Source organism: Mus musculus, chromosome 10 (assembly GCF_000001635.26).
Source record: "Mus musculus strain C57BL/6J chromosome 10, GRCm38.p6 C57BL/6J".
In the NCBI taxonomy this organism is placed as follows: Eukaryota; Metazoa; Chordata; class Mammalia; order Rodentia; family Muridae; genus Mus; species Mus musculus.
In genome coordinates, this window is record NC_000076.6 from 58,627,483 (window position 1) to 58,655,273 (window position 27,791).

The following is a 27,791-nucleotide window of genomic DNA, read 5'->3' on the forward strand; positions in this document are numbered from 1 at the left end:
GTGTGTGTGATGAATAGTGAATTTACTACACAATTATGTTTACATTGGAGTTGTCTTTCTGTACTTCCTTCCCAAAAGGTAATGTTCACCACTAGAATTAGCTCCTCCCACTCCCCTAGGCTCACCACATCATGGCCATCAGCACCATCCAGTCAACCACCACCATCTCTGCTACCACCTCCACCCAGACCTACACCATCACACCTCTACCACTGCCACCACCACCACCATCTCTACCTTCACCACCTTCACCTCTACCACCACCATCACCACCACCACCACCAGGGCCCACCATCAGCCTTCTATCTCCTCCCCCTCCTCCCACCCTGCTTCTCTCTTCATCTGGGAGTCTGGAGAAACATGCTATGCTGTGGCCACTAGAGGGAGGCAGTAGCAACAGCTGTGTGTATTGATTGGGTGTCCAGACAGGAATTTTCTGATTCTAGGCAGAATTTGCTAATGCAGTCTATCAGGAAAACAGAAAGATTTTTATCTTTTTGTCTCTCAGACCAATTGCATTCTCACTTTGCTTTTTGGGGGGTGGAGTGGTGGGGTGATGGGATGGGAGACCTATATAACACAGCAGAGTGGAAAGCACAGATAACAGAGGATTCAGGTTTTTACCCACACATTTCCCAGAACGCCAAAAATAATACCTTCCTGTAGAATACTGGATTACTTCCCTTCTAAAATGCTTCATTGTAAGTGTTCAGCCGGCTTGTTTTACAAAGGCTATACATCATAGTCAGGCTATTCTATGATGATGCCCCATATCAGGCACAAATGCAGTGCCTGAAGGCTGCCTGCCTGGCCATGGGCAGCGACAAGCCTCCCCATCCTGTTGTTATTCCCCAGAGAAGGTGGCAAAGGTGGGCATGACACTTTGTGAAGGCCTGTTGCGCCTGTGGGGTTCTGCTCACAGGGTCAGTGTTCCTCACCGTTCAGGGGTCAGCCCGGAGGCACACGCCCACACTTACCCAGGGAGACATGGGCCACACTCAGCGTCGTTTTCCATGTCTCCTGGTGTCAGCACAGTGGCCCGGAAGAAGCCCTCACAGTCTTTGTGGCGCCTGCATATCTGATAACCTCCTTTGGAGAACTTCTCTGCAGGGCAGGGCACACAGCCATAGTCGTCGTCTTTAGTGCCGTATCCACAGGACTGGCCAGGGAGACAAGGGATACGAGGACACACAACATGTGACTACAGTGGACTGCACAATGGTGGGTGCACTGTTTCCAGTCTCAGCTGCCCATCCTACAGTAGCTACAAGCTTCCTCCTCTCTACCACCTGATGCTGAGTGACAGCCTCCAGCCTCAGATGAGGTCCTTTAAATATAGGTCCACTGGCTTCTTGGAGTGCCTCACTAGGAGCCCAAGTTTTCTCAGAACTCTGGAAGAATCCCAGATACTGTCACCTCAGACATTTTTCTGGTGCTTCAAAGAGCATGTGTGTTTATCCTTTCCACAGAAGGGGGGGGGCACCTCTCAGAACTGATGGCCTGTTCCTGGAGAACATTTACACCACACTTACAATCAGACTATGAGCACAACAGGTCAGGACAAAACCATTTTTCCAGAATTCAGAACACCTGAGAAATATGCTAGAGAGTGCACATCTGGAGAGTGCACATCTGGGGAGTGCACATCTGGGCAGTGCACATCTGGGGAGTGTACATCTGGGGAGTGCACATCTGGAGAGTGTACATCTGGGGAGTGTACATCTAGCGAGTGCACATCTGGAGAGTGCATTGGGCTCTGCAGCTCGTATCACCCAGCCCTGGTGCGTATACCTTGGTGACCTCTTCCTCCTCAGTGCCAGTTTAATGTGCTGTGAGTCCACACCCCTGTGCCCCAGACCTCGTGGGCACAGGCTGGTCCTTACCATGTAGGGCTCCTCCCCTGGTCTGCATGGAGGACACTGCTGGCACAGCCCGGTAGTCTGGTTGTGGTATTCGTTCTCACCACAGTTGGAGTCCTCCGCCTTGGCTGAGCACATCAGAGACACCTGCCACAGAAAGGATGCTTGACCTCCACCCCTTCCGAAGATGCAGCTGTTATGTGGGGACAGTGACCAGAGAGACCGGGATTGGCCACTCATACCTCCCATCTGCAGCTATCCTTACAACCACTTCCTCCTGAGCAGGCTGTCTGAACCTATCCCCACCCCACACCCATTCTGCCTTGGATTCTCTTAAGGTCATGAAGGAGGTACCTTCCCCTTCTCTTGAGTCTCTAGACATCTGGGTGCTACAGACGCTCAGTCTCATGCTTTCCCAACCCACTCCTCCAGGAGGAGCTCCAGAGGACAAGAGCTTTCTGGTCTTTTTCAGCTGTGGGTCCATCACACAGGCTAACTCTTCACTGACAGGCATTGAGGGGGCATTTCTATCTACAGCCCCAGAATGGTCCGATTAGAACTAGGGGTACTGTTGTCCTCATGCCCTTTTGACAGCTGGGGAAGCCTAGGTGTATGAGGCTGAGGCAGTGTGAAGTGGTACAGCTAGTGAAGGTTGTGGCCTGAGGGAAAGCCTGTAGGTTCTGGAGGACCTGTACAGTGGGAGCAGGCATTCAAACACTTACCACCAGCACTGGGAGCCAGGACATCCATTTGCAGTCCCCGACGTGGGCCATGATCTCTTGGAAGTACACCTGAAAAGACATACTGCATCAGTATCAGGTGGTCCTGCTGCCTTTACCTTTGTCATGTGGATAACAGTAGCTTTCCATCCAACAGCACAGGGAATGGTGCATCCCAAAGAACAGACAAGACTCTAAGGTAAGCTCCAGGCTGATGACCCTGATGACCCTTAGGCAGCTCAGGCACCCTCACCAGCATCACGCCATGCCATAGAAACACACACACACACACACACACACACACACTCACACACACACACTCACACACACACACACACACACACACACACACACACACACACACACCCAGAGATGGCTGAGCACTTAGGGCCCGCTGTTAAGCTGGGAGCTTAAGGCAGTGTTCACTACGCTTTTCAATTGGAAGAGTGGTCCTGTGTAAGCTTTAACTATGGGGTGCCCTGGGCTGGTCCTGCTGGTTGGGATGCAGGACCAGAAGAATCTTGGAGATGCTGTTGGATGCAGGACCAGAAGAATCTTGGAGATGCTGTTGGAGTCTGGTCCATCCTTGCTCTCATAGCCCACTGGAAGGGTCTGCCTTCTCTCTGGATGCTCATTAGAATGGATGAGTCAGATAGATAATGCAGTTCAGCCGCCTGATTTTATAGTTGAACCAACTGAAGGCCGGAGAGCTTATGTGACTTGTCCAAGGTCATACAAATATTTAATGTATAGAGCATAGCCATAGTGCAAGGATTCACACACTTTCACCAACTACTCTAGTACTCCCATCTAGTACTCTACTCTCTTCTCTACGGCTCTGCCATAGTGTTATCTGCTCACCTTTTCCACTGTGAACTGGGAATTTGTATTTCCAAGGCAAGCTGTTTTACCTGGGAGTATGAGTGTTAATTTTCCTACATGTTAACAAGAGACAATTCCCTAGATGCCACACTGTGGCCACAATGTTAGCACCAGGTGGGGTGGGGGAGGGTAACCTAATTACAAACAGCATATTCTCTTTGAGAAGTAGAGTATACTAGGAACCTTCCAGAATCCACCACTGACTTAAGCCTCAAAACAAACTGAGTCCTCAGGAAACCACTAGAGCCTTTATCCCACATTCCCTTGTCCTTACGGTTGGTCCCGGGAGCCAGCAATTTCCAACAGCACACAAAAGAATGCTGGGTAGGGAGGCACCTTCCCTGTCGTTCCCCTTTTCTCCTACTTGTAGGAACTTGGCCCTACAATATCCTAAAGACACCAAGGAAAGTAGCCAAAGGACTGTGTATTGAAAATAAGGAAAGTAAGTTTGAGTCGGAGAGAGGGAGTGCACAAGTGGGGTGAAGTCGGGGAGACCTTGAGCATTGGCGTCTATTTATTTTTCTGATCCCACAAGATTTAAAGTCTGCTTAGTCTGGGTTCTAGAATTAGAGTGTATGTACATTTAAGCAGGCAGAGAGGCAGGTGGGATGCATATCTGATGAGCCTGGACCTTACAGCTTTCAGAACCTGTTTCCTTCCTGTCCTGCCTTCTCCCCATGGAACAGTAAATGTCCACACTCCTGTTTAAGGGGGGGATGGATGGGATCTGAAATTCTGGGCTGGGGATACAGCTCGGTGGTGAGTTAATACCCCACATACAACCCTGCACGACACCCCAGCATGTGTGAGGCCACCAGTGCAAGGACAAGAATGTAGGTTTGAGTTCCCTGGAACCCCACACAAGGCTCAAATGTCCACTGTTGAGTGACCAAAAACTTCGTCGGGAAGACCTTCTTGGCTGTGGTCGTAAAGCTGTCTGTGTGCACAGGGATGGGCTCTGAGTGACACCCTGTCCTTAAAGCAGAGATCTTTTTTGTTTTTTGTTTTTTTTTGTTTTTTGTTTTTTTGGCTGGAAGTGAAAGAGTGTAGAGGCTGCCCTGGACCAAGAATTAGAGCAGAGAGTTTAGTTCCACTCTGGGAACTTTGTAATGAGAAAAAGACCACAGCGCTATTTCACTCTGGGAGAGTCTGAAGATGGGCATTCTGCAAGTGTTCAGGAGACCTGGCCAGGGTCCCTGGCAAGGCCTAGAGGAACAGGGTCTGAGTCTTCTATGGGCTCAACCACATGGCTCAGGTACCTCAGAGTTACCCTCACAGATCACTGTTGTCTACTGGGTGGCCTGTCAGAAGTGGCCAGGCTTCCAGACACTTTTGCACCCCAGTCCCACGAGGCAAGATGAAAGCGCCCAGGTTGCCCTCAGTTGTGAACTTGTTTGGTGTTTTCCTTCTGGCAAGGAGCAAGCTAGGGCAGGCAGCAGGGGAGGCAGGGAGCCTCAGCCTATAGGCCGAGAGGCTGGCTACAGCCCTAATGAGTGGGCTAGGCCAAGGCAGCAGAGGTCAGACAGGGGCCTGCTTCCTCACACATACACAAGCACGAGCGCGTGCACGTGCGCGTGTGCACACACACACACACACACACACACACACACACACACACTCCTGCCTTAGGTCCACAGCTCTGACCTTGCTTTAGGACAGCAGGTTTAGCAGGGATGAGTTTCCACTGTGGCTGTGGAAGGAGACAGAGGCTCTGGGTATTGGAGGCCTTCCAAGAGGCATATTAATGGTTTCTAATTTAATTGACTTCTAATTATAGCAGATTCTTAAGAGCTACCCTGAAACACGGGAAAGGGCAGGGCCTGTGCACTTTAGTGTCAGCCCGTTTTGAAAGGCTCATTAAAGATGCACCTAATAAAACTCGGGTCAAAAGGAAAACAGACAGACAGAGGTAATCAGAAAGCCAGCAGCATCTTCAACACTTTGCCACTTGTAAAGTGTAAGGTCTGCCTGGGATGGGATGGCCCTGTGGTCAGTGCTGCCACTTGTAAAGTGTAAGGTCTGCTTGGGATGGGATGGCCCTATGGTCAGTGCTGCCACTTATAAAGTGTAAGGTCTGCCTGGGATGGGATGGCCCTGTGGTCAGTGCTGCCACTTGTAAAGTGTAAGGTCTGCCCGGGATGGGATGGCCCTGTGGTCAGTCAATGCTATCCTTCTGAGCAGCAAGGGCACAGATGGAGGACACCTCTGCCTGGGGGAAATGTGCTGGAGGTCCCTGCTGTGACCTCTCATTACTTTGGGGAGCCTCACTTCCTCACACTGATAGAGGTGCAAGGCCCAGGAGCCCCATGATTGGGGTGGTCACAGTAGTGGCACCAGAAGATGGAAAAAAAAAAACCCAACCCATAAACCTGCAATGCTGATTTTTTTTAGCTTGCATAATTGGTCAGATGCTCAATGACCCAGGCCAGGGTCCTGCAAACTGCACCCATTGGTAAATTACCAGCCCCTCCCCCCCCCCCCCCCCATGAAGCCGTCAACATAACCCACTGGAGTTCAGCTGCACTTGTCTGGTACCTGATGTCTGGGACATTTTTCATGGTCTAGCAGAGACCCTGGGTCCATGCAGACCACATGAGCCACGTCTGCTGCCAGTCCTGGGCAGGTGGGGCTGCTCCTGCCTCATTAGCTGTTCATTTTCTGTCTCACCTGTCTTTCTGCCATTCCCGCCTCTACAGTGTCCACCTGGAGAGACAACATGACCAACTATAGTGATGCCAGGTCATGTGACCAACTGTTGTGATGCCAGGTCATGTGACCAACTGTAGTGATGCCAGGTCATGTGACCAACTGTAGTGATGCCAGGTCATGTGACCAACTGTAGTGATGCCAGGTCCATGAAATATGACCATCCCTTGCTACACACACACACACACACACACACACACACACACACACTGGGCTGAAACAGTGGGTCCCATTTCATGATTGTCTCTGTGGCATCTCATAGGATGGATCTGCACAGCCCTTGTCGGAGGAGCTTATGAAGGGTAGGGAAGAAGAGGTCAGGCATCCCTGACCTTGAACTCAGCACCGTGTCCTCACCTTTCAGCCTGACTTGGTAATTTCTGTACATGGCTTCCTTCCTCTAATGTACTCTGTGGCCAACACTGGATGACCTGACCTCAGAGAACTTGGGCTAAAGAGGGTCTTCTGGATGTCAATGTGTCTGGGGTAAAGTCCTCATGGTCCTTCAGAGATTCAACTGTCTGCCCTTTCTTCCCTCTAGATGGAAGTAGAAAAGCTAAACAGACACACCCATCTGCCCAAACCCAGGAAGGGCATCATGGCTGTGCACTCTAGATGTCTGGATGCAAGGATGAAAGTTCAAAACTAACTCACGGTGCAAAGAAATAGCTGGGCTTCTCACAAAGAACTCTCTCCACTTGAGGTCTGGCTTCCACAGACATGCAGTAGGTAAAACTGCTATGTGTCTGGCAGGGGACAGGAAGGTTCAGGTAGGTCATGTGTGAGGGATGACCCTTGAGACATTTGTGCCTCATCAAGCTGGAGGTCCATATTAGAGATCTGCTAACTCTTTGAGTGGTGTTTCACACACTGGAACTATCTCTGAAATGTTCCACCTTGACCATGTTCGGGGCTACAGGATAGGACCAATTTCTGCCCTGCTGGCAATACTTCAGGGGTCAGGTGGTCTATGATGAGGCTGCAGTTGAGAGACCCTGCTGCTTCAGTGTCTTGCTCCTTCCAGCCATTCCTGATGCTGAACATGGATGCCTGAGGCAAAGCTGAGCAAAGGAACACACTTAGCTCTCAGCATCCCAGGCCCTGCCTATCCTCAGAGGCCCACATCCCATTCCTGGGGAGAGGAGACGGGTGGAGACCCAACAGAAGCCCTTTCCAGGAGGGAAAGATTTGTTTCAGCTTATGGTTTTTGAGTATTTTGTCCATCAAGGTGGGAGGGCCGTGGCCAGATGCCACAGCTCTGAGACCCAGGGCCTGCACTGGTTGGCTTTCTCTTTCTTCCCCTTTACCCCACCTCTATGGGGTGAGACTGCCCACATGCAGAAGATGTCTCTTCTGTAGTTAATGCTTTCTGGGGATGGCCTCTGACATTGCCAGAGGTATGCTTCACTAATCTCCTGGGTGCTTCTCAACCCTGCCAAGACAAGTCTTTGACAACAAAGACTACCCATTGTCTTAGCTTTCTATTGCTCTAATCAAACATCATGGTCAGAAGCCACATGAGGAGGAAGGGTTTATTTCACCTTACAATCCTCATGTCACACTCCATCACTGAGGGAAGTCAGGGCAGGAAGTCAGCAGGGGAACCTGAGTCAGGGACTGATACAGAGGTCATAGAGGGATGCTGCTTACTGGCTTGCTCCTCATGGCTTGCTTGGCCTGCTTTCTGAGTGGGACCCAGATCCACCAGCGCATAGGTGGCGTCACCCTGGGAAGTGGGATGAACACTTCCACATCTGTTATTAATTAACCACATTCACCATTAATCAAGCTAAAACTCCACTGTCTTGCTTACAGACTCATCTTATGGAGGCATTCTTGAAATTGTCATTTCCTCTTCTCAGATAATTCTAGCTCATGTCAGCACACCCATCACACCTTGGGACAGAGCAAGAGGGGACAAGCAGGATGCTTTTCTGCTGTAATATAACAGGATGAAACCCAGGGAGGAAATAGATGTCACAGTGTGACCCAACATATACACACATCTGCCCCGCATCATCAGCATCTCCTAAGAGAAGTAGTCCGGGACCTACCCACGATGGGTGTTTGGGAATCTGTATTTCCACTGCATCTGTTGCTTCTGAGCACATTGAAGTGTGTGAAGCATTGTCTCAATGGTCTCCCCAGAAGCACGGCGTAGAGTGGGAGGAGGAACTTAACGTTTACCTAAGTCAGAGGAACACAGAGAGAAAGACGTAGCTAGGACTCTCTCCGCTTAGGTCTGCTGAACAACAGCATCTCTCACCTATGACCTGCAGTATCCTGAATTTTGTTTATCCATGTATGCATGCATGGATCCACATTTCTGTACAGCTGCTATAAAACTGTGCATGCAGCTATCTTACAGACCCTGGGGACAGAGAAAAATAGGATTCCTGCTTAAAAAGAAATGCACCAAACATTAAATCATATAGGAGTTTAGGCACATTGTCCCAAGTTCGCTCCTTAGACAGTGTGTCTTGACTGGGCAGCTTGCCTCTGTTCTCTGAGGTGGCTGCACTCCCTGCTACCCAGAACCACCCAAACAGCTCAGGCTCTGTGACTCCATGTTCTAGCCTGCTGGACCACCCTTGAACGAGGAGGGCTTCCCATGGGTTTATTTATTAGGATGAAAGTACCACCTTGGAAACATCCTATCTCACATCTATTGACTGAGACAATGTAGCCCTGCAGGATGGACAAACCTGTAGTCATTTTTCTATGTGTGTGGGCCAAGGTTGCCTCTCTCTGCCATCTTTCTTTGCTCTACCCACTTGAGTATCTGCATTAGGTGGTTCTTCTTGTTCTCAAAAGATTGCAGTGACCAGGAGCAGAGGTCTGGCCATCCCTGCACCCCTCAAGCCATGTGATACCCTTAGGGGGCCATGTCTGATGGGAGAGAGATGAGGCCTGCAGCGGGGCTCACTCTGCCTCTCTGTGGAGCTCATGAGGCCAGGTGCTGGCAGCCAGCAGTGTGTGGGAAGCAGCTGCAGGGTCAGGCCCTCTCCCTCCAGCCTCCCACCCTCCTCCACCTCCCAAGCTTTCTCTTCTGCAGGAGGAGCCTGAGGGGAGGCTGCTGGTGGCCTCTTCCCTGTGCTTTCCGATTCTCTGATCTCCCAACAGCCCCAAGTTCTCTCTAACAAAGATAGATTCTCATTCCCTCCAGAAGCTGGGGTTCATCATCTCAGCAACTCAAAGCACTTCCTGTCGATGATTGATGGCATGGGGGAGTACTAATTATTGCTCAGTGGTGCAGGAGTATATTCATCATCCCCTTCTTGTGTTTGGAAAACCGGCTTCATTTCCTCTCCTGGGCCCTCGGGGGAAGGGTTTCATATGGCGCTGTGTGACAGTGTACCTCTGGCATAGGTCTTCAATAGTTGTTTTGAACTGGGAGTCCCCACTTCTTCTGTTCCCTACCGGGCCCCATGGCAAGTGATGTGACTCATGGTTCTAATAGGAAAGGACTCTCATGGCCACACAGCTAGGGACAGCCCAGATGGAAAAATAACCTGGCAGTCTCACCAAGCAGAGTCCTAGAGAGACAGTGAATGAAGCTGGCATATGATGCTTGAGCACTGAGCAATCAGAACGTGGAAAAGCTAAGAAATCCAAACCACATCCCATGGGGATGGAGAACGGGCCACCATTGAGAATCTTAGAACTGTGAAGGGTCATCTAGTTTCTGCTGCATCTCAAGTGTCACAGGGCAAGTCTATGTGCTCTCTCAGGGGACACTGTACTTGGGAACACACAAGTACCTGTACACAGATGATAATGTGCATGTTCTGAAGAAGTTATCCTGATGGGGGTGTCATAGGCTGCTCTTGCCCAAACCTAAATGGTGTGGCCTAGCACACGGCAGGCTATTGATATGTGTGGTGCAGTCTACTGCTCCTGGGGCCATGGTGAATAAAGAGAGTAACTGGGGACACAAAACTGTGTTGTGAAGAGAACAGTGAACATGGGGTATTCAAGCTTTATGTTAGTGGATTAAAGCTGCACTGCTTTAATTTAAAGATGTGTTTTATTTAATTGTGTGTGTGTGTGTATGTGTGTACAAATGTGTATGGATGTTTACATCAATTGTAAAGAGCATCAGACTCTCCAGGAACCAGAGTTACAGGCAGTTACAAGCCTCCAGGCATGGATGCTGGGAACTGAACTTGGGTCCTCTGCAAGAGCAGTAGACACTCCTCAAAGCAAAGCCATCTCTCCAGCCCTTAACTTGTTCTTTAACAAGAAAAGGTGGTGTTGATGGGGGTGGGGGTGAACTCTAAAGTAACAATTAAAAGTTAATATAGTAAGTATGTAAGTAACACAGTCACTCATTTTCATCAGCAAATGCCCAGTGCCATAGATGATTTTACTACGTGTTCTCTCTTACACAGTTGACACCACAGTAAATTTATGTATACCACTGTCACCACAAACACACGAGGAATGTGTTATGCTACAAGGTTCTCATGGCCGTGATGCCACCAAGCCACAGGAATTACCCAGCTCCATTCTAATCTCACAGAATAACTGCTGTAGGTGCACTTCAGGGTTGTTACATGGCCAGCCTCCCCCTCTTCCTCTCCTCCTCCTCTTCCCTCCCTCATTCTCTTTCCTCTCTCTTTCTGTGTGTGGGCACACAGAACTTCTCTCTCAGCATCTGCCAGTCTGCTAACCCGTTTGTCCGTCACAAAGCCACGGCATACCTACTCTAGACCAGACTGAACAAACAAGTCAACCTGTCCTTGTCCTGGGAGCATCTCACATTTTCGTGGAAACCACAAAAAGCCAACACAAGTCAGAGAGATAAATCTGAGGGGACTCAGTGATGGATTTAGTGGGAATATTGGTGTGTGTATGTGTGTGTGTGTGTGTGTGTGTGTGTGTGTGTGTGTGTTGGGGGTGGGGGTGGGGACTGGCACATTTAGGAGGCCAGGAGGACTGTTCCAGAACCTTTGAAAGGTGAGTGGCTAGGCATTAGCTGAGTCAGTGTGGACCACAGCTGGCATGTCCCATTCACCAGTGGGATGTCCTAGCACATCCTCTCTAAGGCCAACCGCTCTGTTTTCTTCTCTTAGCAGCAGATTTATTAATTATTTCCTACCTGTGTTCCCACAAAATCTAGGGCATCTTGTCTTATGTTTTGCAAACACCAGGCCAAGTCCCTCTCAGCTCTTCCCTCATTTCTTAGCTCTCTCAGGCTTTAGGAACTTGGAAAGCCATGTGCTCCGCTTGCCCTGTCCCCATGACACCAGCTATCTCTCAGAGGGCTCTACTAGGGAGCAGGAAGCTGGTGTTAGTCATGCTGTGGAGAGAGAAGGCCTGTCTGGCGCACAGCTTGGTAGGCATATGACCACAGTCCAAAAGCAGGTCGGACAAATAAGACCATGACCTGACAGTAGGGCTAGAGGGTGGAGCTGCAGTGGGCTGTGACGTTAAGGCATCTCAGAAGGCTCTTGGCCCTAAGACTGTTCAATGGGTAAATTAGTCTGCTCTCCCATGGACAGGGCAGGTGAAGGCAGGCCAAGGATGTGCAGAGCGCCGGGCACGGTGTACACGTCATCAGTGTGACGACCCCCACTGTGTCCCACATCCCTGTCGGCCTCCTTGCCCTCTGAAGTCATCTTGGGAGCAGGACTGTAGACAGGACGCTGAGGGGCTCCCGAGTGCCCAAGTCAGTCCAGTGGGAGTATCTGAGCCTTAAATGGGACCCAAGAGCAGTCATCAGCTTCAGTACTGGTCCTAGGCACCAAAGTCTAATGTCAACTTCATTTAGCACAGAGCCAGATGCCATCCCACACTTTGACAGACCAGCCAAGAAAGGGCTGGGATCAGGGCCAGCAAGGCCGTCAGGAAAACGGTGCACCACAGTGGGAGCTGTTCTCGGAGCCCACAGGGCTCTGGAAGCCCCAATGTCTCACTCTGCTTATGAATGGCCTGGGCTTTCTATTCATATTGCTGACTGTATTAGTCTTTAACGTGCATTTGTTTTAGGAGGCACTCATAATAAAACCATACAATTTCTGTATCCAGGAAGCAATGTTGACCATTTGTGCCTGCATAGATTTCACAGTCCTGGACAAAGCGCCCATCGTCCCTTCTCTCTGTCATTTCCTGCCTCCTGCCCTGCCCTAGCTGTTGATAACCAGTGTTTGTCATTAGAAATGGAAACAGGCTTGAATCTGCAATCCCCCTGACTCTGCTTCCCAAGTGCAGGGATCACAGGTGGTCCTCACCACACTGTCACATTAAAGGATGAGAACAGCTTTTCATTTGCCTATTTGATTTCTTTTTGTTAAGCCTATGTTTTAAAAAATTGGTTTCTGGTTGTTTCCTGGATCTCCTGCTGTCTGCTTGATGTAGGCGACAGGTTTCAAAAGGAGGACACCGAGCTTTTGCCCTATGTCTTTTTGGACTCTTCCAGCACACAACACACACAGGTTGCAGCCTTCCTTCCAGTTCACAGGTGAGCTGGGAGACACTAGGTTTCCAAACTGCTTTCACGTTTCACGAAGTTTCCAGGGGACCTGTGGCTGTCTTGTCTCACTGGCCAGGGAGACAAATATACAAATTCACAAAAGCCAGCAATGAAATACATAGCCTCTTCCCAGCTAGCTGTGTACGTGGCAATCGGGAGCCTGCCCAGGTTAAAGCAGTGGTTTTCGCTGCCCCATTGTGGGTCACATATCAGATATCCTGAATATCAGATATTTATATTACAATTCACAACAGTAGCGAAATTACAGTTATGAAGTAGCACTGAAGTAACTTTATAGCTGGGGCATCCACAACGTGAGGAGCTATATTAAAGGGTCGTAGTGTTAGGAAGGTAGAGAAGCAATGGCTTAAAGCACAATAACGTTTGCTTAGCGCCATCACAGCCGATGACCTTCTCAGAGTCACCTCAAGGAAGTGTTGAAAACAACTGCCGGTTGGCTATTGTATATAGTCACCCGCAACAAAGTCTGCCGGATCATTTATGCATGGACTCAGAGCAGCGGCAGCAGCTTGTATGTGGCCTTTGTCCCTGTGTGCTGGGATCTTGGTCCTGAAAGCCTCCTCCAGCTTAGGAAATAAATTAGGCATCCAAGGAGGCCCAGTAACGCACTAAGTCACTTAGTGAATAGGGGATTAGGCTAAAGGGCTACACCACAGATGTGTTCACAGAGGGGACGGCAGCGCCAGAGAGAACTTCCCTGGACACCCTCAGGCATCCATGTGATATGGAGCACACAGGTTATTGGCAGATGCTGTGCCACACACAGACCTCTATCTCTACCATCCAGCACAGCCACAGGGGTACTTGCTCGCCCTGCAGAGTCTATGGAAGAGCAGAGGTGTGTGTATATGGGGAGACCATTCTCTGCAGATACAGTATCAGGAATGCTTTGGAAAGCCAAGGTGCCCTGCAGGTCTTACACACAGTGGGGACTGTTGAGGCACAAGCTGGGAGCTGCTTAGTGTGTCTCGTTTTCCAGAGCTTTGAAAGTAGAAGTCCCAGAGCCAGAGAGCAAGGTTGCTAAGTAAAGCTGTGTGTGCTCTGGAGGTGTAGAGGCTCAAGTTAACAAAGGGGCGGGCTCAGAGTGCTGTGGGCGTGGCTTCATCACACGCCCATCTTCTGCAACCTTGTGAAAAACGCAGAAATCACAAGGATCAATGTGCTTGCTCACTCTCAACCTTTCCTGGGAAATGTCAATGGTGGCTTTGGGGCTTGTGTTCTGAGCGAGGCTGACGAGGCTAGGCTCCTCCTTCACCCCCCACCTACGCCGTGACCCGTGAAGATCTCTAAAAATTTGACCCTTTCAATATCAGCCAGTCTAACTTCCTGGTACAATCATAGACACCACTCTTCCCACGAAGGGCTCACACTCCAGGTGTCAAGAGGGATAATGTGTTAAGATCACCTTCTATAGCAGCCACACAAAGCCACCCACGCCCCCAGGCTCTCTAAGTTTGAGTGGACAGGATTTGGTTTGTATTTCATAAGTAGATGCCCCCCTAATTTTGGGGCTAGGCCACCCCTTCTGCCCCCCACTGACAGAAATAACCTAGCGCAGGTGCTGCTTCACCCCGATGACCCCGACGGAGCAGACTATAAATAGCACTTTGTGTCGTACTCCAGAGAGCAGTTTGTTTTCTATCTTAAATTCGAGTCCCAACATGAAGCAAGGAACTTGAAGATTTGGATCCTTCCTGTCAAAATCAGAGTCCCGTTCCACCGGTTTGAAAGAGTGTGCTCTTTGCAAGTACAGAAACAGGAAGGACCTGGGGAGGCCATGACACTTCGAAAGCTCAGCCGGGACCCCTGAGATTGATCTGCTTGGTATCCCCAGGGCCTCTGCAGGATGGAGTACAAGACACTGCTCACATCCTCCAGAGCTCAGCAATCAGTGAGGTTGGGAGTAAAACCTGCTCCTGGCTCCACTCATACAGCTAGCTAAACCCCTCAGCAACAGAGGGAGATGGTAACGTGATCACCCTCTATCCTCTTTCCCACCCTAGACCTGTCTTCAAGGTGGAGTAGTTGAAGTCATTGTTGAAGTATTAAATGCACTTTTTAGAAAAAGAACGGAAGGAGTTGGGGCTGGAGCTCAGGGGAGAATTCCCAGAATGCATGAGGCACTGGCTATAGTCCAGGCACTGATAAAAAACAAAACAAAACAAAACAAAAACAAAAACAAAAACAAAAACAAAACAACAACAACAACAACAACAACAACAACAACAACAAATCCGACAAATAGGATTGTCCTGCTGATACAGGCTGTAACTAACCTGGAAGATCCCGGAAGTGGTTCTTACAGACACACAAGTTTGGGTAAACTTGCTTCCAACACCACCCTAACTTCTGCACAAAAATTTCAGAGCAAAGACTGGCCTTGAAGGCAGTCGTGGGACAGGAGGGAGAGATTCTAATGTAGCTATGGCTGATGACAATTAGTCAAGCATTAAGGGAGCTAGTAGTTAAATGTTATGTTCCCAATACAAAGAAATGATAAATGACCTACTTGGCAGACATGCCAATCTCCCGATCTATCGCGCGCGCGCACACTTAAATACCATGCTGCACTCCACAAATCTGTATAATTGCTATGTGCCGGTTAGAACTTGATTGTGGCATCATTTCGTTGACCTGGTGTGTTGAATAACAAGAACACAAGTGTTCATTTGGGTCTGTCTGGGCTGCACGCTGGCATCTGCACACTCTGGAGAGACAGCTCCAGTCAGCTGCCTTAGGGATACTACTGGGCTGGGTTAAGATGGATAAGAGACAGCCCTGAGCAGTGACTTGAGAAGATGGACCAGCAGTGTGTACATGGAATCAGAAGAGCGATGTTTTCTTCCAAAAGTCAAAATAGATCAACTGCAACGGCGTCCATGGGAACTGCCTTGGTTTCCCCTAACCTAATGGGAGCGCTATTCATATGTCAGTGGGAGGGATGATAGGACCCTTTCCTATTTTAGGAAGGTCTGGGACACTCACGCCCATGGCAGACAGGATCTCCCTGCTTAGTCTGCTTAGCCTTGCAGTGTTAGGGACGGAAACGCCATTGGCCCAGAGCCACGAGCAGCTCAGGTTCAGGGTTTGGAGAGATGGGCTGTAGTTCCTATCACACTGAGAAAAAGAGCTGGGTCGCAGGGCCAGTTCCAGATGCTCTGGACATCACTGAGTCAGCTCCAAGGCAGAGGCTGCCCAGGCTTACCATGAGATCTTCACTGCTGCTTGTGCAGATGATGGCCTCGGGAGCCCTTAGCAACTGACCTTAACTGAAGTTGGGCAGTTGCTCGATGAAAGTGACATGGCTCCCTGGTTATCATGTTACACCAGTCTGGTGATTGAAGAAAGTCTGCCTTCTATTAGTGCAACCTGGAGTCTAACCATAGGGAATTGTGGCTGTATGCGTGTAGCATTGCCTGTTTGCATGGAAACTTCACCTTCTGATGGCATGGGGCGGGATCGTATCTAGAGACAGAGGACCATCCTAAGCACACTGTGTGTGGCTGAGCCCTCCTCCAGAGGCCCTGGGAGAGGCTAGTGGGTGCTCTGCCAAAGAATGAAGCAAGCTATGCATAAAGGGCTGTTTATTAGGTGTTCCACATGCATTTCAGTGCTGTCATGGTTGGAACGCTGTGGTTTATTTATCCCTACACCAAGAGCCCTCCAGTGATGCCAGCATATTTAGACTCAACTATACTGGTACGACAATAAAATTAAAACTTAAAAGCCTGAAACCTGCTAACGTTAAAATCCTGGAAAGGGCTGCGGTGGGAAAGGTTGATGGTATGAATAAATTTCGCTTTATTTGAGCACCATAAACATCAGCTACCTAGAATTCCAGGGGGAAATGATTGGAAAATAATATAGCTAATTTTTTTTGAAAAATTGAAGAAGACTGTGGGTCCCAAATGGATTGAGAAAATATGGTCTGTGAACACAGTGGAATAAAGGGAAGGGAACCTTGTCATGTGCTCCGTGGCTTAAGGACACATGTTGGCTACTTCTATTTAGTAAGGGGCCAGAAAACAGAAGCATCCATGCCTGGGACAGGTCCTGTGCTGTGAGAAACTGTTCTATCCTATGCTTCCTTCTGACACTGCCAGGACTCAACCAAACTAGAGATTCCCAACCGAGATCTGTCACACTGCACATCTCTGCCCTGCTGCCGGACGCGCTAACCCCCAAGCATGAGGAATCAGCCATCTGGGAGAGTCGCCAAGTGCTGCCAAGTGCTCTTTGAGGACACACAGCCCTCCTCCTGGCAGTCCTCCATTCCAGGTACGATGTGCTCAGAGTGCATCCTGGCAGTGCCACCTGGCACTCCCAGCCTCCCTTGCTTCACACAGAGAGGCTCCACGGAATCACCCAGATTCCTGCTACTGGGAAGTCTGGGCTGTTCTTTGGGATGGTGACACACCTGGGACAACAGACACATGAGCATGTCTACAGCAGTCTGGGCTGTTCTTTGGGATGGTGACACACCTGGGACAACAGACACATGAGCATGTCTACAGCAGCCCAGGTCCTGCCCGAAGCAGGGGCTCTGGGAAGACCGGGGATCTGTCCTGAGCCATCATGTTTGCCACTGAGCACAGCCTCTGCCTTGCAATTCTTAACCGCACAAGAGAGATGGCTTTGGCAGTTACTGCTCTATGAAGAGAACAGCTTTAAGCCCGGAGTTCTTGTCATTTCTTCCAGGATGCTGCATTCCTTGAAGAAGTAACAGAACTCTTTTCTGGAAAAAGGCCAAGGACTTTGCTCACATATGCAACCATTCCTGTATTGTCTACTACTGCAAGTTAATAATGATAGTTATTTCTGGACGGGAGATTTAGAATTGCCCCCCTCCCTTATTGTCTTCTTCATATTTTATTACCCTGTTTTTATAAACTTTTAGTAGAGGCCATTTTTAATAAAAGCAACAAAATAATTATTTTTAAGAAAAAAGGATTATTATTCACAGAGATGTTAGATAGATAGATAGATAGATAAAAAGATAGATAGATAGAAAGAAAGATAGATAGATAGATAGATAGATAGATAGATAGATAGATAGATAGATAGAAAGAAATTGAAACAGTTGTTTTTCAGTCAGTGGTAGAATGTGGGCTGGCTAACCTGTGTCCATTGTATGGCTCATTGTATGACTATGTTGGCAGAGCCTTGTCTGTACCTCTCTGATTGCTATGGGCCTTGATCTCCTGCTGCCAACCAAAGTCCAAACCAGGGCATGATTTGTGTGTAAGGTCATGGAAAAACACCTTTTTAAAACTTAGAAATTGCCCAGGGATTCTTTCTTTTGCCCATTAGATGGGTCACTTGAGTTTGGAAGTGAGGTTTGGGGCAGCAGGAGCCAGTACTGCCTACCAGAGAGCCACTTCATTCAGACCATAGATAGCATGGAAAATGGGTGATCTCATTTCTCCCAAACCCCACAAATGTGCAAAGATCATGACTTATCAGTGCCCAGATTGTCATGGTGTTCAGTGGCAGATGTCATGGGCAGCTGACCATAGGCTGTTGTGTCCCTTCCAGCTCAAAGTCTCATGCGCTCCCTATAGCCAGCATCCTTATTTTATGAATTATGAAGCAAGCAGTGTCTGATTCGAAGGCCTTGCATCTCCGGAGTGTGGAGACAGGCTGTGTTACCAGGGCCCACCAGGCAGTCATTGTGCAAACATTGGTTTCTGCCAGCTGTGATTTTGGAGTGAGGACACCTGAAAAATATCTGACCTCAGGAAATGGCTGTAACACTTAGGGACACATCTAGCCACAGCCCTCTAAAACATATTCTTTCTACAACTTACAGCTTTTTTAAAAAAAAGATTTATTTATTCATTTTATATATGTGAGTACACTGTAGCTGTACAGATGGTTGTGAGTCTTCATATGGTTGTTGGGCATTGAATTTTTAGGACCTCTGCTCACTCTGGTCAACCCTGCTCGCTCCAGTCAGCCCTGCTTGCTCAGGCCCAAAGATTTATTTATTATTATACAGATGTAACTGTAGCTGACTTCAGACACACCAGAAGAGGGTGTCAGATCTCATTCTGGATAGTTGTGAGCCACCATGTGGTTGCTGGGATTTGAAATCAGAACCTTCAGAAGAGCAGACAGTGTTCTAACCCATCTCATCCAGCGGCCAACTTACAGCTTTAAGACAGAATGGTGGTAAGGAAGCAACGTGCATTCGGTTGCAGCCACACTTTAGTGACCACTAACTAAATCCAATGGTGAGTTCTCGCCCACACAAAGCAGGCTTCGTGGTAGGTGACTTTATCCAGTTTTAGACTGGTCTAAGTGTCCTGAGTATTCGTGAGGCACAATAGACCAAACTTCAGCACTGGGTAGACTAGTTGTCCTGGGAGCGGTTTTTTATTTAGGATGTTTCAACAGGACCTTATTGTAGGCCACAGAGCATCATTATTTCTTACAATGACCAAACATATAAATAGTAGTATGTGGGGGTAGGGTCAGGTTAATTCAGGAATCACAAGCACTGTTTAATTCTCCCTGTGACTGCCATGTGGCTGAGAGGTGAGGCAGGGCATGGCTTTGCCCTCACGCCACAGAGGCACCAAGTCTGTTCTGTGTATATAACACTGACCACTTGCCAACCTCTCTGATCAAGAAGTACTTGACAGCACTGCCTAGTTTTATGTCTATTTGATATAAACTAGAGCCATTTGGAAAGAAGAAATCTCAAATGAGAAAATGTCACTGTCAGATTGGTCTGTAGGCAAGGCTATAGTGTATTTTTTTAAATTAGTGATTGATGGGAGAGGGCTGAGCCCATCGTGGGTGGGGCCACTCCTGGGCTGGTGGTTCCAAGTTCTATAAGAAAGCAGGCTGAGCAAGTCATGGGAAGAAAGCCAGTAAGCAGCACCCCCCATAGCCTCTGCATCAGCTCCTTCCTCTAGGTTCCTGACCTGTCTCAGTTCCTGTTCTCATTTCCTTAGTTGACAGACTATGATGTGGAAGTGAATAAACCCTTTCCTCTCCAATTTGCTTTTGGCTATGGAGTCTCATCCCAGCAAGAACCCTAACTAGAACAATGGCTTTGGAACCGGTGAGATGGGGAGGTAGGAGGTGAAGAGATGACAAACTTGTGTGCAGGAAAAGCTGGGATGGGTAGGCTATGCACTCTGATGGAGATACACCAGCAGCCCAGAAATGCAGGGCTTTATTATATACAGCTGAACAAGGTGGTGGGTTTATTATCCTCAGCCGAAGGAGGACATGGGTTAGCTCATCTCAGGACAGAGTCCCTGTTAAGAGCTCAGTGTCAGGCTACAGTCATCCAAGAAGAAGAATCTCTGGATGATGCTTTCTGCACACACTGTTAACATCCGTACTTGACCAGGGGAAGGACTTGCCATTCCCATGAGTCTTGAGGCTTTAGGGTCCTTGACATCCCCATGATCATGTTAACAATACACACTCACTCAAAACTTCATCTGTTCCCCATACTCTCCGTTCTGTGGGCACTGCCCTCAGCCCCACCTGGGTCCTCCATTCCACTTCATAGACGGAGCTCCCCATCTAGTGACATGAACCTGGTGCTGGAGATGAAAGCTCAGGGAGAGCCAGGGGGCAGAGGGAAAGTAAGGCTGTACTGTAGTCTCAGCAAATGATGTCCCCTGGAGCTTCCTTCCCCCTTGACACCCCTGCACAAGCAGGAATTGCCTGTGGCTGATACAAGTAGAGAGTGTGTCTTTGGAGGAGCTGCTTGCGGGGGACGCAGCTGTCTCTTCTGTTATGCCTCACTTTCATCTGAGCATCTGGTAGGACAAATGGTGTGTTCTGGGGCCATCTAGGCAACACACCTATTATAGGCTATCTATTTCTCGTGCTTGTTCGCCAGGCTGATAGCCACCTACTCAAGTGTTTCTTAGCACGCTGAGGATTCTGTAGGGGTTGATGGCATCTGCTCATTGAATCATCTTAGTAAGTATCTTCTGTTTTGTCTAGCTTGGTGGCATCTTACTCCAATGACCAACCTCCAGTAGAGGGTCAAGAAAGACCCTAAACTTAGTAGGCTGTTACCAAGAGCTGAACTGACACTTATTTCCGGTACCTCAGCATCTACGTCTAAGATCCTTTAAGGCTAGGATATCTGTCATTCCCGTGATAACTGGGAGTGAACTTCAAGAAGATTGAACGTTATTCAAAGAGGACTATAAATGATGAGGGGGGAGGAGTTAGTCCCATTAAAATTTAAATGTGTATTTGAAAGTCATTGTTTCAAATCCTTCGTAATGGTTTCTTTATGATCTTGTATGGGTATGGGTATCTGGGCCAGAGCAATGTGGCTTAAAGAAGAATTCTGTACCAGGATGGGAAAAAACACTTCACCCAGGTCTTCAAGTTCTTCATCTGTATGCACACTGAGGATATTGGGCTAAATCTAGAAGCTCTGGCATTTTACCAGCCCATGAGTGCCTCTGAAGTCTAGGTTATTCCGTGAAGATCTTTGCAAAACTTTACTGAGAGAAACAGCCAAAGGACCGCTCTGTCACAGCACAGTTATGTGCTTTCTAACTCAGCGGCTGTTCCTGTGCTCCCAGACCGGATGGAAAGCCGAGATGAAGAAGGCTGGGTTGTAGAAAGGTGAGTGGGACTGGGGACACTGCCACACAGAAGCAGGAGTGCTAGCTGCCTCCCTGTGGTGCTGGTGTGGAGAGGAAGAAAAGATAGCAGGTGCTTCAGGATAGTTTGCTCATATGCCAGCTTGTCACAAACTAGTCACCCGGGAATGGGGACCTTTATTTGAGGAATTCCATTTTGTCACACTGGCCAGTAGGCGGCTCTGTGGAGCATTTCCTTAATTAGTAATTAATATGAGAGGGCCCAGCCCACTGTGGACAGTGCCACCTCCAGGCAGGTGGTCCTGGGCTGTGTAAGAGAGTGGGCTGGGCAAGTCATGCATGGGCTGTGATCCACAAGCCGTGCTCCTTCATGGCTTCTGTTCAGCACTTGCCTCGAGTCCCTGCCCTGACTTCCCTCTGATAAATTGTTACCTCGAAATGTAAAATGGCATGAATCTTCTCTTCTCAAAGTTTCATTTGAGCTTAGTGTTCATCATGCAATAGAAAAGCAAACTAGAACATGAACGAGGTAGAACCTCATACAAGGTATTAGGAGGTAGAGGTAGAAGGAGCTTGAGGACTAGCTGCAAACAGCCTTGAATACATAGATTCTGTCTCCAGTGAGCGGGTAAGGCAGGGAGAATGGGTTTCTGAGCAATGGAAGGGCATAATAAAAATGGTATTAATCCTCTGGGGTTTTTTGGTTTTGTTTTTGTTTTTTTTAGATACATTCATTTGATCTATCTTTGGTTCACTGCTCCTTTATAACCTCCACAGGGTTAAGCTCTTTTCTTTTTAGTTCTAGAGTTTCCTTTAGAAAAGAATCTCACTTTCTTTGCTGAAGCTCCCCATCTGCTCTCTGACTGGGTTCAGATTTTCCTTTAAATCCTTGCGCATACTGAAAATCAGCTGTTCCCAAGTCTTGGTTACTTCCAACAAGGGTTTCCTTTAAACTGTGTCTATCAACTATTTTTAAAATTATTATTTTGAGGGGGGGGGTCACATTTTTCTACTTCATGTAGCTGGAATGTTTTCTTGTACATAACATTATAAAGATATGCTATAGAGAATCTAAAGACAAGAGTTATATTCTGGCAGTTGTTAAATTACTGGAAGGTTCTGTTGACCCTGTAGGCCTTGACTTTCTCTGTCAGGGTTGGACTGTTGAAGTCACCGCCTTTAGCCCTAAGAATTGGACTGATTTTCTTTCCTAAGTTATGACCTTTCAGAGGCCCCAGCTGACGCACTCCTCCAACAATGCCACACCTCCTAATCCTTCCCAAACAGTTCCACCAACTGGAAGCGAGTGTTCAAACACAAATACAACAGCTCAATAATAGAGCATCTGCTTCTCACCCCCTCGGCTTCCTGGTGCCACAAGAAAACAAGTAACAGAGGTCCTTGTTTGGTCATTTGGTAACTGTGCTCTTGAAGACTAACCTATCTGTGTGTGGTTATCTCATCAGTAAATGTCACTGTCTCAAGCCTAGCCCAGAGTGTCTGGAATATAAGAGTGCTAAGAAATGCTCAGTAGCATAATATTTATTTTCCAATTGTAGAACAATGGAAAATAAATATCGAAAAAGGAAATAAAATTGCAACCCCATTATGCATTTTGTTTCAGGGTTTTCTTTGTTCAAATACATTTTAAGAAAAGATTAGGTAGCTTTATATACAGAGCATGTCGTTTGCTTTGTCATTCCCCGGAGCAGGGGCTCTCAACCTTCCTAATGCTAAAACCCCTTAATACAGTGCCTCATGTGTGGTGACCCTCAATCATAACATTATTTTCATTGCTACTTCATAACTGTAATTTTGCTGCTGTTATGAATCATAATGTAAATATCTGCCATGCAGGATATTTGATATGCAAACCCCCCCCAAAGGGGGTCTCGACTCACAGGTTGAGAAACCCTGCCTTAGAGCCTTGGTTACCATTAAATGACATTCTTTTTAATGGTTCAAAGAATGTCATTATATTGGTGAATAACAAATCAATTCATTCTCTAATATTCGACTTTCATATTGGTTCTGCTTTTCACTATTACACGGTCGCAACAAACATCTCTGTCTGTGGGATAGGATCCTTCCTGTAACCTGTGAAAGGAGGAATTACGGAGCTAAAGGGCACGCGATTAAAACGTGAGATGTGAGAAGGACACCCTTGGGCGTCATTTAAAACCTGAAGTGAATTTGCATCATCTGGATAGGCAGGTTCTGATTTCTATCTGTTCTGGGAAGCCAGACCAACACACGAGCCCAGATACTTCTGTAATTGTTTAATTGAGTAGAATTTCCCTGTGTTAAACTTCATTGGGCTCAGCCACCTTCATCTTCTGGGCTATTAAAACATGCTAAAAACAAACAAGCAAACAAACACCTTTGACTTCTTATTCCTTTTCCGTCCTCTTCTCCATCCTGAACTTGTGTAATTGGGATCTCAAATCTGTGAGGCCCAACAGAGAGGACAGCTTGTTAACAAACCGAGCAGTCTCTACAGTTCCTTGGGTCTCAGTTTCCCCCGAGTTTGCAAACTATACCCATGGGATTCCTTAGTGGCCTCTAGGTGGCTGTTTTCCATCAGCTCTGTGACAGGGCAAAGCCCTTGCGCGCGGGCGCGGCTGTTTGAAAGCAGAGTCAACCCTTTTGAACTTGCCCGTGAAAGCCACAGGTCTTAGTCACGGGGTTAGGAACTCACCGGAGTGAGGCAGGTATCCACTGAGTTCATCTGATTCACTGTTTTCATTTCTAATGACTGTCTTCAGAGGGCTCGACGGCCTGGCTTGCTTGGTGCCCCAGCAGGCTAGATTGCTCGAGGTAGACTGCGCTGGCTTGTGTCCTCTGTCCCGCCCATTCTTTTCAGGCTTCCTTCTCTAAAACTTAGGCTCTCAGCCTCTCATCTACATCCACACACCTGGATAAACTTAGGTTAAGCTGCCGAATCCTCGGGTACTTCCAACTGCAGTTGAGGTGTAATTGCTGGAGCATTATAAACCATTTGATGTCCAAACTCTGTCACCCAGCCTACTACAGAAGGCTGGCGGAGGGGGTGGGGGGTGAGGGGCTGATCCCGAAGATCCTTGCCTTTCAGTGTATCCGAGTTGTTCTGAAGGGTATTTGTTTTCCCCTCGACTCCTCTAATTGACGCAGCTGTTGCCCAGCCTCATCTGCATCAAGCTAAATATTATGTCTTTGTAACGTTTTTTTTGATCTTCATTAATTATAGCTCAGGAAGGCTGACAAAGGCAACCTGCCTCTTTAATATAAACAAGATTAATTGCACGGTTCCTGCAGAAAATGAAGTACCAGCAGTTTAACAAAAAAAAAAAGTTTGTCTTTAAGCAGCCTTTGGATAAAAAAAAAAAATTAAAACAGTTACAGGAAGTGCCGAAGCTGCCAAATTACCATGCCCGCGAGCCTAGCCCTCATTATCAGACTAAATGAACGCACACACCCCTGCACTTTCATCCTGCTCCAGGCCCAAGGACAAGAAAGGCGGGATTGAGAAAAAAAAGTGGGGGGTGGGTCTTTATTCAAAGAAGTGTCTCTGAAGTTTGGAATGCACCCTGGTGTTTGAAGGCGAGATTTATACCTGACACCTTTCCTTAAGCTCATTGTTGAGACTCGCCTGTTTTCACATCAACCGCAGACTGCTGCTGGAGCTGTTTCAGCTCCTAACGACCATAATCTAAGATAAATACGTGGGGATTGGGATCACTTTCATTAGCAACCGTGAGCTGTTCCCTCCTTCAGTGGAAAAGCTTAAAACAGACAAATGGGCTGAGGGCTTGCTGGGGGCAGGGGCCCGAGGGAGGATGGTGGGGCTGAGGGTTGCTGGAGGCTATGGCGACACCTCCTTGTAAAACCACAAAGCCAAGAGCCACTGCTGCAGCTGGGAGGCTGGGTTCTGTCCTGAGGTCCCCACAGGACTGCTTCTGTGGGAAGACACAGCAGCCCAGGATGCTCAAGGGTGAGAGTCTGGTTGTCTAGGTCACTGAAGCCCTAAGTTACTTCAAAGGCTGGATGGAGAGTGTGGGCTGTCCTGCCTGCACGGGAAAAGGCACAGGGTCAGAGCAGGATCCCGGCTGCATCATGCATCATCATCCTCCTTTGATGAGTCCTCTTGAAGTGGCTCCATAGCTGGTGGCAGAGGTAACTTGAGTCACCAGCCGTGAAGAGCAGAGGCTGTGCCTGCTCCCAAGGTCATGCTTGGGATATGGGCAGCAGCCAGGGAAACACTAGTGCTAACCCAAGCTCTCTGTGGCTTCCCATGAATTCCTGACTTCAAGAACATGCTGGACTAGTGCCTAATGGAATGTGTGTGTGTGGGGGGGAGGGGCTCGTGATACAGGAGAAGCCAAATGCCAGGGATGCTGTCAAGGCTGCTTCAAGGTCAAGCTTGGGACCTTGGCTGCTGGACCACCCTGGCCTCTGTCACAGGAGAGAATCCGACCTTGCCACTGTGCAAAGTAGGAGACACAAGGCATGGTGGAGCACTCTGGTCGTACCCCTAGCTAGGGCCATGAGAGTCTTAAGTGGAGGGAGGGATGGGTCAGGGTCACCTTCTGGTGAAGAGACTAAACCATAAAATTTCAGGCAGTGGCACCTACATACCATGGGACCTCTGGCCAAGACTGCCTGGATGTGGTAGTTTGAATAAGAATGACCCCCCCACCCCATCCCCAATCGGCTCATCTATTTGAATGCTTAGTCACCAGGGATTGGAACTCTTTCATAGGATTAGAAGGATTAGGAGGTGTGGCTTTGTTGGAGAAAGCAAGTCATGGATGTGGGGAAGTAGGGACTGGGGTTGGGGGTTGGGGGTGGAGGGAGGGTGGGCTTTGAGGTTTCAAAAGCCCATGCCAGGCCCAGTCTCTGTCTCTCTGTTTCTCTCTGTTCTCTCTGTGTCTGTCTGTCTATCTTTCTCAGAAGCTGTGTCTCTTTGTTTCTGTCTCTCTTTGTTTCTCTGTATCTCTGTCTATCTCGCATCCTCTGCAAGTCAGGATGTAGCTGTCAACTGCTTATTCTCCAGCACCATGCCTGCTGTCATGACTGGGTGTAACCCCGGGAACTGGCTCCAGATGCCCCATATTTGGTCAGCCTTTCCCACAGGGAATGCTTGCTAAGGCCAAGTATGTGTAGGGCATTCGGTAGCTTGGTGGCAGCACTAGCCAACAAGTGTCTGCTCCAACACTGACAATTCAACCAATCTGCTGCCATGGTAACCAGAAACATACATCACACTTGCACACATATAGCTGAAGGAAATGTTAGGGTCTACAAACCAATGTTTATTACATGAGAACCTGTCTCCATTTCAACCCATGTTACAATGCTGGGATTGTAAAGAAAATGCTAGTCTTGACCCACTCACTGGAGGTCAGGGTCCCCCTACTGATCTGAATGTCCTCCTGTGAGGGTACAGGTGTTAGGTGTCTGTTGACATATCCATTACACTGATGTCCCCACCCCAGCTAACAACCAGGATTGAGGGCAACTGTACATTGATTGAGGATAAGGCTTGGCAGTACATGGTTCTGACGTCCAAACCCTTGAACTGTAAACAAAAGGAAACTGGATTAAGTGGCTAAATTTATTCAACTATGGCCCACCTCATTTGACATAATGGCATCCTCATGTTTGCCTAGGTACAATATCACACACACACACACACACACACACACACACACACACACACTTCTTATGGCCACATGTAGAACTAGGTTGTACTTGGCAGAGTGATACTGGGTCAAAATCACAAATCTAGAGATCCTCTTTCTTCAATGGTTTTGTTAACAATCTACAAACAAGAGATCTCGGGAAAGTACCTGTGTTGTAAGCCAACCAAAGAACTTCCCAGCGAGGCTAGGAGAGGAGGTGCCTACTGTGGATGCTGGTCCTGATAGGGATTTCTGAATGGGCAATCAATCAATTGTAACAAAATCTGGTGGGGTTGTGTGCCGGGAAAGGCTATTCACTGTGCCTTCCATGGCCCTCATTAGAATATTCAGGACGCTGCAAGACCCTGATTCTCATAACTTAGATCATTTGACCATGAAATAAAATAAAAAATAAAGTTATTCTAGTATTGCAAAGTATGTTATAAAATTTCACATTATCCAGTCTTATCGGAAGTCCTGTGGCAGGTGAAAGATTTGTGAGCAAAAAAGCATAACGAATAATCCTCAACTTTAGTAAAACTGCAGCACACAGGAGCATTGGAAAGAGAAATTCCTTTTGCTTTTAAAGATCCTTTGTTGTCTTCTAAAATTGGTAACAACCGAATTATAAAAATCTGTAAGTACGCTTTTTTAAAGTTAAGTTGTTAATCTGTGGTCATTGTAGATTTGCTTATAGACATGATTTATTTATTACCTCCGTGTCCCTGTCACCACTGGGTTTACATGTAAAGTCACAGTGTGGTAACATCACAGCATGCAATCACATGAGGACATCATGTTCCCAAGATCCTGCACAGTTTCTATAGGACATTTCAGGACTTTGTTTTATAAAACGTATGATGTAGAAGAGTGAGCATATC

General features: G+C 48.0%; 1 protein-coding gene across 5 annotated transcripts in view; it reads right to left on the minus strand.

The window, feature by feature from the left end:
• Window positions 1-27,791, minus strand: part of Edar (ectodysplasin-A receptor) — a 74,917-nt gene that overhangs the window by 26,703 nt on the left and 20,423 nt on the right. Inside the window, exons 1-4 of one of the 5 annotated variants that reach the window (XM_006513204.4) lie at window positions 23,949-25,837; window positions 2,582-2,650; window positions 1,884-2,006; window positions 978-1,159 (exon numbers count right to left, since the gene is read on the minus strand). In XM_006513204.4, the coding sequence (XP_006513267.1) occupies window positions 978-1,159; window positions 1,884-2,006; window positions 2,582-2,650; window positions 23,949-23,996 (422 nt within the window). In that variant the 5' untranslated portion in view covers window positions 23,997-25,837. Of the gene's footprint in view, window positions 1-977; window positions 1,160-1,883; window positions 2,053-2,581; window positions 2,651-23,948; window positions 25,838-27,791 lie in introns of those variants that run through there. The other 4 variants (XM_006513205.4, XM_006513206.4, XM_030244869.1 and 1 more) reach the window with 4 other exon arrangements.